The sequence below is a fragment of the Salvelinus alpinus genome, chromosome 22 (genome assembly GCF_045679555.1).
Source record: "Salvelinus alpinus chromosome 22, SLU_Salpinus.1, whole genome shotgun sequence".
In the NCBI taxonomy this organism is placed as follows: Eukaryota; Metazoa; Chordata; class Actinopteri; order Salmoniformes; family Salmonidae; genus Salvelinus; species Salvelinus alpinus.
In genome coordinates this window covers 46,767,864-46,778,299 of record NC_092107.1, presented here as the reverse complement: position 1 = coordinate 46,778,299, position 10,436 = coordinate 46,767,864, and the positions used below count along the sequence as shown (strand labels likewise).

General features: G+C 49.3%; 1 protein-coding gene across 4 annotated transcripts; it reads right to left on the bottom strand.

Annotated features, from left to right (window-relative positions):
• Positions 1 to 1,964: 1,964 nt before the first annotated feature.
• LOC139549554 (ras-related protein Rap-2b) lies at positions 1,965 to 9,378 on the bottom strand. Of its 4 annotated transcripts, none has more exons than XM_071360173.1 (2): positions 8,507 to 9,378; positions 1,965 to 2,075 (listed from the first exon to the last, which is right to left on the bottom strand). In XM_071360173.1, exon 1 carries the CDS (start codon positions 9,105 to 9,107, stop codon positions 8,556 to 8,558), a length of 552 nt encoding a protein of 183 aa, XP_071216274.1. In that variant the 5' UTR covers positions 9,108 to 9,378; the 3' UTR covers positions 1,965 to 2,075; positions 8,507 to 8,555. The 4 variants fall into 4 exon arrangements, with proteins under 4 accessions (XP_071216274.1, XP_071216272.1, XP_071216273.1 ...); XM_071360171.1 differs by lacking the exon at positions 1,965 to 2,075 and adding an exon at positions 8,001 to 8,133; XM_071360172.1 differs by lacking the exon at positions 1,965 to 2,075 and adding an exon at positions 8,008 to 8,129.
• Between the last annotated feature and the right edge of the window lie 1,058 nt (positions 9,379 to 10,436).

Here is a 10,436-nt window from a genome sequence, read left to right as displayed (position 1 = left end):
GAGGGAGAATGAAGCAGCGAGGGAGAAAGAGGCAGTGAGGGAGAATGAGGCAGCGAGGGAGAAAGAGGCAGTGAGGGAGAATGAGGCAGCGAGGGAGAATGAGGCAGCGAGGGAGAATGAGGCAGCGAGGGAGAATGAGGCAGCGAGGGAGAAAGAGACAGCGAGGGAGATTGAGACAGCGAGGGAGATTGAGACAGCGAGGGAGATTGAGACAGCGAGGGAGATTGAGACAGCGAGGGAGATTGAGACAGCGAGGGAGAAAGTGACAGCGAGGGAGAATGAGACAGCGAGGGAGAATGAGACAGCGAGGGAGATTGAGACAGCGAGGGAGAAAGTGACAGCGAGGGAGAATGAGACAGCGAGGGAGAAAGTGACAGCGAGGGAGAATGAGACAGCGAGGGAGAAAGTGACAGCGAGGGAGAATGAGACAGCGAGGGAGAATGAGACAGCGAGGGAGATTGAGACAGCGAGGGAGAAAGTGACAGCGAGGGAGAAAGTGACAGCGAGGGAGAATGAGACAGCGAGGGAGATTGAGACAGCGAGGGAGAAAGTGACAGCGAGGGAGATTGAGACAGCGAGGGAGAAAGTGACAGCGAGGGAGAATGAGACAGCGAGGGAGAAAGTGACAGCGAGGGAGAATGAGACAGCGAGGGAGATTGAGACAGCGAGGGAGATTGAGACAGCGAGGGAGATTGAGACAGCGAGGGAGATTGAGACAGCGAGGGAGAAAGTGACAGCGAGGGAGAATGAGACAGCGAGGGAGAATGAGACAGCGAGGGAGATTGAGACAGCGAGGGAGAAAGTGACAGCGAGGGAGAATGAGACAGCGAGGGAGAAAGTGACAGCGAGGGAGAATGAGACAGCGAGGGAGAAAGTGACAGCGAGGGAGAATGAGACAGCGAGGGAGAATGAGACAGCGAGGGAGAATGAGACAGCGAGGGAGAATGAGACAGCGAGGGAGAAAGTGACAGCGAGGGAGAATGAGACAGCGAGGGAGAATGAGACAGCGAGGGAGAATGAGACAGCGAGGGAGAATGAGACAGCGAGGGAGAATGAGACAGCGAGGGAGATTGAGACAGCGAGGGAGAATGAGACAGCGAGGGAGAATGAGACAGCGAGGGAGAATGAGACAGCGAGGGAGCAGTGTGCTGACAGCACCACTAAAAAACTAAACCAGAAGACATCTGGTCAACATCTGACAACAATCCTACATGCAGGTCTAATTTTAAAATGTTGCTAGAACAGAATGATAACAGACACGAACACACACTGCACATTGGCCTCAGCATATGCCACAGGACACAACACAACACAAAATAACCCAGTGACGTCCAGAGACAAAGAGCACCCTCTAATTCAAAGAGGAGCCTATATGGTGATTAAGAACCATGTAAAAATGGAACTGACAAATACACACCACCCACCCACACACTAATTTCTCCTGCAACACTTCCTCTGTGACGGCTAGCCTCTGCAACACTTCCTCTGTGACGGCTAGCCTCTGCAACACTTCCTCTGTGACGGCTAGCCTCTGCAACACTTCCTCTGTGACGGCTAGCCTCTGCAACACTTCCTCTGTGACGGCTAGCCTCTGCAACACTTCCTCTGTGACGGCTAGCCTCTGCAACACTTCCTCTGTGACGGCTAGCCTCTGCAACACTTCCTCTGTGACGGCTAGCCTCTGCAACAGATCAAACATCAGAAATCCATCTCCCAGTCATAGCGTTGGCCACGACTTGAGATAAGAACCTATCTGACCCTGGTCTAGTGGTTAGGGGCAAGATGTAGCTTCTCCCAGCAGATACTCAGCACTACAGAGCCGAGCAACGGGCTCAGAGCTGTGCCCGGTTCAGAAACAGGTTCTAGTTAGGAGAGATAGCAGGAATGTGCATCTATGCAGCAAGCAGCATTTGAGCAACCGTGGATTACGCCCGTGTGTGGAACTGCAACACATTGGCCTTTTCTCAATTGGTGTTGGCTCAACTCCTTTGTCCTCTCTTCTCCGTCCTCTCTTCTCCGTCCTCTATTCTCCGTCCTCTCTACTCCGTCCTCTCTTCTCCGTCCTCTCTCGCCTCCTTTTGAAAGAGGTCAAAGGTAATCAATGAGAGGGAACGTGGATAAAAAATGTGATTGTAGTAAATGAGACTCCTTGTCCACTCACACGTCATCAGGCAAATGGCATTTACAGGGGTGGATCCCAAAACACTCTCTCAGTCTACACAGACACAGGTAAACACACACTCTCTCTCAGTCTACACAGACACAGCCACACACACTCTCTCAGTCTACAGACACAGCCACACACTCTCTGTCTACACAGTCAAACACACACTCTCTCTCAGTCTACACAGACACAGCCACACACACACTCTCTCAGTCTACACAGACAGAGCCAAAACACACACTCTCTCTGTCTACACAGACACAGCCAAAACACACACACTCTGTCTACACAGACACAGCCACACACACACTCTCTCTCAGTCTACACAGACACAGCCAAACACACTTCCACATAAATATGTAAACACACACGTCACAGTCTTCTTTTTGTTTCCCTTTTTTCAGAACAGACCGTGCTGCAGTCAGCCAGATCAGGGCAGGATAAACCCTGTTTGTAAACACCCACCTAGCTCAGCCTCACTGTCCATCACCATAACACACCTCCATTACTCCTTCACTGCATAGTGACACCCACCTACCAGCTCTCAGTCTCACGTCAGACGTTCACCCATGTTCCTCAAACGTCAAATTCAGACATTGTTCCAAATTTCAAAATGTTTAAGGTTAAGGCCAGGCATTGACTCTGAACGGTTAAGGCCAGGCATTGACTCTGAACGGTTAAGGCCAGGCATTGACTCTGAACGGTTAAGGCCAGGCATTGACTCTGAACGGTTAAGGCCAGGCATTGACTCTGAACGGTTAAGGCCAGGCATTGACTCTGAACGGTTAAGGCTTAAAACAACAATATCAAAAACAACTTTATATCGCTGGATTCGACCTTGAAGGTCACTGGTAACCTAGAGAGAGAGAGAGCAGACTGCCCTACAGGTAACCTAGAGAGAGCAGACTGCCCTACTGGTAACCTAGAGAGAGAGAGAGCAGACTGCCCTACAGGTAACCTAGAGAGAGAGAGAGCAGACTGCCCTACTGGTAACCTAGAGAGAGAGAGAGCAGACTGCCCTACAGGAAACCTAGAGAGAGCAGACTTCTCTACTGGTAACCTAGAGAGAGAGAGACAGCAGACTGCCCTACTGGTAACCTAGAGAGAGAGACAGCAGACTGCCCTACAGGTAACCTAGAGAGAGCAGACTGCCCTACTGGTAACCTAGAGAGAGCAGACTGCACTACTGGTAACCTAGAGAGAGAGAGCAGATTGCCCTACTGGTAACATAGAGAGAGCAGACTGCCCTACTGGTAACATAGAGAGAGCAGACTGCCCAACTTGTAACCTAGAGAGAGAGAGCAGACTGCCCTACTGGTAACCTAGAGAGAGAGAGCAGACTGCCCTACTGGTAACCTACAGAGAGCAAGCAGACTGCCCTACTGGTAACCTAGAAAGAGGAGACTGCCCTACTGGTAACCTAGAGAGAGCATACTGCCCTACTGGTAACCTAGAGAGAGCATACTGCCCTACTGGTAACCTAGAGAGAGAGAGCAGACTGCCCTACAGGTACCCTAGAGAGAGAGAGAGCAGACTGCCCTACTGGTACCCTAGAGAGAGAGAGAGCAGACTGCCCTACAGGTAACCTAGAGAGAGCAGGCTGCCCTACTGGTAACCTAGAGAGAGACAGCAGACTGCCCTACTGGTAACCTAGAGAGAGAGAGACAGCAGACTGCCCTACTGGTAACCTAGAGAGAGAGAGACAACAGACTGCCCTACAGGTAACCTAGAGAGAGACAGCAGACTGCCCTACAGGTAACCTAGAGAGAGCAGACTGCCCTACTGGTAACATAGAGAGAGACAGCAGACTGCCCTACTGGTAACCTAGAGAGAGCCAGCAGACTGCCCTACTGGTAACCTAGAGAGAGCCAGCAGACTGCCCTACTGGTAACCTAGAGAGAGCAGACTGCCCTACTGGTAACCTAGAGAGAGACAGCAGACTGCCCTACTGGTAACCTAGAGAGAGCCAGCAGACTGCCCTACTGGTAACCTAGAGAGAGCAGACTGCCCTACTGGTAACCTATAGAGAGCAGACTGCCCTACTGGTAACCTAGAGAGAGAGAGCAGACTGCCCTACTGGTAACCTAGAGAGAGAGAGCAGACTGCCCTACTGGTACCCTAGAGAGAGAGAGAGCAGACTGCCCTACAGGTAACCTAGAGAGAGCAGACTGCCCTACTGGTAACCTAGAGAGAGAGAGAGCAGACTGCCCTACAGGTAACCCAGAGAGAGCAGACTGTCCTACTGGTAACCTAGAGAGAGACAGCAGACTGCCCTACTGGTAACCTAGAGAGAGAGAGACAGCAGATTGCCCTACTGGTAACCTAGAGAGAGAGAGAGCAGACTGCCCAACTGGTTACCTAGAGAGAGCCAGCAGACTGCCCTACTGGTAACCTAGAGAGAGAGAGCAGACTGCCCTATTGGTAACCTAGAGAGAGCCAGCAGACTGCCCTACTGGTAACCTAGAGAGAGCAGACTGCCCTACTGGTAACCTAGAGAGAGCAGACTGCCCTACTGGTAACCTAGAGAGAGACAGCAGACTGCCCTACTGGTAACCTAGAGAGAGACAGCAGACTGCCCTACTGGTAACCTAGAGAGAGAGAGCAGACTGCCCTACTGGTAACCTAGAGAGAGAGCAGACTGCCCTACTGGTAACCTAGAGAGAGAGAGCAGACTGCCCTACTGGTAACCTAGAGAGAGCAGACTGCACTACTGGTAACCTAGAGAGAGAGAGCAGATTGCCCTACTGGTAACATAGAGAGAGCAGACTGCCCTACTGGTAACATAGAGAGAGCAGACTGCCCAACTTGTAACCTAGAGAGAGAGAGCAGACTGCCCTACTGGTAACCTAGAGAGAGAGAGCAGACTGCCCTACTGGTAACCTACAGAGAGCAAGCAGACTGCCCTACTGGTAACCTAGAAAGAGGAGACTGCCCTACTGGTAACCTAGAGAGAGACAGCAGACTGCCCTACTGGTAACCTAAAGAGAGCCAGCAGACTGCCCTACTGGTAACCTAGAGAGAGCAGACTGCCCTACTGGTAACCTAGAGAGAGCATACTGCCCTACTGGTAACCTAGAGAGAGCATACTGCCCTACTGGTAACCTAGAGAGAGAGAGCAGACTGCCCTACAGGTACCCTAGAGAGAGAGAGAGCAGACTGCCCTACTGGTACCCTAGAGAGAGAGAGAGCAGACTGCCCTACAGGTAACCTAGAGAGAGCAGGCTGCCCTACTGGTAACCTAGAGAGAGACAGCAGACTGCCCTACTGGTAACCTAGAGAGAGAGAGACAGCAGACTGCCCTACTGGTAACCTAGAGAGAGAGAGACAGCAGACTGCCCTACAGGTAACCTAGAGAGAGACAGCAGACTGCCCTACAGGTAACCTAGAGAGAGCAGACTGCCCTACTGGTAACATAGAGAGAGACAGCAGACTGCCCTACTGGTAACCTAGAGAGAGCCAGCAGACTGCCCTACTGGTAACCTAGAGAGAGCCAGCAGACTGCCCTACTGGTAACCTAGAGAGAGCAGACTGCCCTACTGGTAACCTAGAGAGAGACAGCAGACTGCCCTACTGGTAACCTAGAGAGAGCCAGCAGACTGCCCTACTGGTAACCTAGAGAGAGCAGACTGCCCTACTGGTAACCTATAGAGAGCAGACTGCCCTACTGGTAACCTAGAGAGAGAGAGCAGACTGCCCTACTGGTAACCTAGAGAGAGAGAGCAGACTGCCCTACTGGTACCCTAGAGAGAGAGAGAGCAGACTGCCCTACAGGTAACCTAGAGAGAGCAGACTGCCCTACTGGTAACCTAGAGAGAGAGAGAGCAGACTGCCCTACAGGTAACCCAGAGAGAGCAGACTGCCCTACTGGTAACCTAGAGAGAGACAGCAGACTGCCCTACTGGTAACCTAGAGAGAGAGAGACAGCAGATTGCCCTACTGGTAACCTAGAGAGAGAGAGAGCAGACTGCCCAACTGGTTACCTAGAGAGAGCCAGCAGACTGCCCTACTGGTAACCTAGAGAGAGAGAGCAGACTGCCCTATTGGTAACCTAGAGAGAGCCAGCAGACTGCCCTACTGGTAACCTAGAGAGAGCAGACTGCCCTACTGGTAACCTAGAGAGAGACAGCAGACTGCCCTACTGGTAACCTAGAGAGAGACAGCAGACTGCCCTACTGGTAACCTAGAGAGAGAGAGCAGACTGCCCTACTGGTAACCTAGAGAGAGAGAGCAGACTGCCCTACTGGTAACCTAGAGAGAGAGCAGACTGCCCTACTGGTAACCTAGAGAGAGAGAGCAGACTGCCCTACTGGTAACCTAGAGAGAGAGAGCAGACTGCCCTACTGGTAACCTAGAGAGAGAGAGCAGACTGCCCTACTGGTAACCTAGAGAGAGAGAGCAGACTGCCCTACTGGTAACCTAGAGAGAGAGAGCAGACTGCCCTACTGGTAACCTAGAGAGAGAGCAGACTGCCCTACTGGTAACCTAGAGAGAGAGAGCAGACTGCCCTACTGGTAACCTAGAGAGAGAGAGCAGACTGCCCTACTGGTAACCTAGAGAGAGAGAGCAGACTGCCCTACTGGTAACCTAGAGAGAGAGAGCAGACTGCCCTACTGGTAACCTAGAGAGAGAGAGCAGACTGCCCTACTGGTAACCTAGAGAGAGAGAGCAGACTGCCCTACTGGTAACCTAGAGAGAGAGCAGACTGCCCTACTGGTAACCTAGAGAGAGAGAGCAGACTGCCCTACTGGTAACCTAGAGAGAGAGAGCAGACTGCCCTACTGGTAACCTAGAGAGAGAGAGCAGACTGCCCTACTGGTAACCTAGAGAGAGAGAGCAGACTGCCCTACTGGTAACCTAGAGAGAGCAGCCTGCCCAATATAATAGATCTGATTTACCTGAGAACAGACACACTTACAAAGAGAGAAAACACAACAACGGCTTTTTTGTTTTTAAATGCAATTTGTATTAAAAGTATTTTTAAAACAGACAGACAGCTGTTAAAAGGCTGGTCTGAAATTAAACGTACAATCGGGTTAGACTTTAATGGTAAATCACATTTTCTTTTAGAAATAAAAACAAAACATAGAATTCCTTTCATGTACGTGGTGCGGAAGAGTTTGGTGGTTAAGTCAAAATGATCCAGTACCTGTGTATTTACATTTAAACCCAGGAGAGAAATTGCAAAAAAAAAAAAAAATCTTAGTTTTCAAAAAGGCCAAAAAACAAAAATAGAAGACAACCACCATTCCTTTATCAAAAGGCTTTTTGTTTCATTGTTTCTTCTTCTCCCACCCCCAAGAGATTATCCAGAGCAACAGTTAAGAACTTTCTGGATTGCCATGTTGTGGGATTCTTGTGGCGACACTCTCAGGTTGGCACTAAATTTGAACAGCTGTTTTGGAAAGGCACTCGATGCAAGGGCGGTCGGGTCGCCGTGTGGCCGTCACTAACGTAATGTCCTCGCACACGTTGGAGAAAATAAATAAATATAACGGATGGCACTCATTAAAACACTCCACAAAAGGTGGTGTCCAATTCTAACCTCACTGTCTTTGAAAAACATACATTGTGTGTGTTGTGGTCACAGAACATAACTCCATGAGGGTGGGAGAATTGTCACCTAACCCTCAACCCCCCCCCCCCAAAAAATGCGCAGCAATTAACAAAATATGCTTTTCTAGTCATATCCTCTTTTCATAAAAGGAATATCCATAGCGTTTCAGGTCCCAGTCTCAACGTCTTTGCCGTTGGGGATAAGTTCCAGCTGGGAGCGAAAGCTGAGACAGGGGATGCTAACTCAGCTGAGCTGTTGACATCAATGGTGTACATTGAGTTTGCTGCAACGATACTCCAGGCGAGCGGAATTCCTGAAGAGTGGCCCCCACCCTCCCTGCTCCCCTCCTCCCTCGCGGAATTCCTTAATTCAGTCCAAGGTGAGCCACGAAGAAGAATTCAACAGTACAGACTACCTGCAACACACCTCCAAAAGATAAACATATAGACGGTCAACTAAAAACGGCAGCTTACATTGAACATCTCAACATAGCACCGGACAAACTCTTTTTCCAAGGACGCAAGTGCCCGTTGTTTGAAATTGTAGCCATTTTCCCAGAACATTCAAGTACTCTGCCATGTAAACACTGGTATAGATGAGATTTCTGTATTTTCTAAGCCTGTGCAACACATTGTATATGACACTTTCCAATACTAATGATGACAGTTAACAGTAAACACCAAAGTATTGTTCAAAATGTGTCTGTTTTTGTCTTCAAGCAAGACGTATAAGTTTCGTCGATTTTGTTTCTTTTAAGTTTAGATTAATATTAGGAAGGGCTCACTCACCATTTGCAAATTTAAGAAATGCGAAAAAATTGTAACTTAGATTCTCTTTTTAAAGAATAACACAAGACGAGCAGCACTGGTCGCTTCTGCCTGGTGCTGAAGCATAGTTCATCTGTCTGACAATTTCTGCAAACAGTTCGTCCACCGAGGCTTTATTTTTGGCTGAAGTTTCCATAAACGGGCAATTCCACTCATCCGCCAGCGCTTTCCCTTCCCCGGACGAGACCTCCCTCTCGCCCTCCAGGTCCACTTTATTCCCGACCAGAACCATCGGCACCCTCTCGTACCGTTTCACCCGAATGATCTGATCCCTCATTGGTTTGATGTCTTGGAAGCTTTGTTGGTTGACCAAGCTGTAGACTAGGATGAAGCCCTGCCCGTTTTTGATGTACAGGTCTCGCATGGAGGCGAACTGCTCGGTCCCCGCCGTGTCCAGTATCTCCAGAACGGAAGGCGACGAGTCCACCTCGATCTCCTTTCGGTAGAAATCCTCTATCGTGGGATCATATTTCTCTATAAAGGATCCGGTTACGAATTGCACAGTCAATGCGGATTTGCCAACCCCGCCAGATCCGAGAACCACTACTTTGTATTCTCTCATGGTTCTGAAAAAAGTCCCTTCTCCCTCTCTTCCTCTTGAACGCGCTCTCTGTCCGCAAGCCGCCCTGCTGTGTTTCAAACTGCAAGCAGCGACGCCGTTGTGCCTCCGGTCGCAGTTTTCGTCCCAAATCCACAAGTTCGAGGACTAGTCGTGCACGATCGGTTTTCGGGTGAGAGTAGATTTGGTTCCAACCGTAACCCAGCATTAGAAATGTGACATGTTGAGCTCCACCGGTTTCTGAACGTTGCCCAAAGTCTGTTCTTTGAGTTGCCACCGTGCGCTCTCTTCCTGCCCACACTCTACAGTACGTAGCCAACGTCTTTACGTCATAAACTAAGTGTCGGCTGCTCCGTTTTATTAAAGGCGCAGACACACACCCTGGCCACTGTCAGGAATCTGCTACAGGAAACTGCCACACCTTTGGCATGCATGGTTAAAGCTTTCGTCACACCGTTTGACTCATTGCATTTTTAGACCTAGGTTACACACCTCAATCGGACATGGATGTATGCTTAACCTTGTTTAGAGAATAAACAACACTGAGTTGATAAGCTCTCGTGTAGGCTATGGCATATTGTTTTCAACCATCCAATGCTGTCAGGTGATATAGCCTGCCTAGGCCCTACAGCAAAGCCATGGCAGATTGACGAGGCCGGCATTTTCTGAGCTAAACTGACCAAGTTGCAGCTCCAACAACAACACATAAAACATAATTCTGCCCTAAAACAATGACAATTATTCTCAACCGTTGGCATATGGTCTTTTTTAGCTGAGTGTTGATGCCACCCTGTGATAAGCAGTGCCCACTTTGTCAAAGGCAGGGGCGCAAAATATCTTGCTTGTCCATTCCCAGTGTGCCTCTCCAGGGTGCTGATGGAGAGACTCATCGCTGCGGTGTTCCACCAACGTTGCGTCAAGAAAATAATGTAACATAAATCATGTATCAGATTTAGGAAACGGTAGAAAGAGTATGGCCTTTTCTGTAGCCTACAGGCTGGATGAGACGGACACTTTTTCACATCATGTCGGTTTCTCTGATAAAAACAAAACAAAAATGGCACTCAATCAAATAAAAGAACGAGCTGTCACGTTAACAAACAACACATCCTAAAAACAGGACAGGTCAAAATAAAATGGACAATATGGAATGGACAATCACAACTGTTGTCCAGGAGTTTCACCCCATTGTCATGATCAGTGGTTTCAAGTTTGTATCCGTCAATTTTTGACAAGGTGATCATTGCGAAAAAGAAAATACTTCTGCATTTCCCGCTGTGTAAACACACATTGCAAATAGGCTCACGATAACTCCTGATAAAGTTGGGTAAC

Coding starts and splice junctions, on each gene's coding strand:
- LOC139549554 (XM_071360173.1), bottom strand. CDS start 9,107: ATGAGAGAATACAAAGTAGTGGTTCTCGGATCTGGCGGGGTTGGCAAA.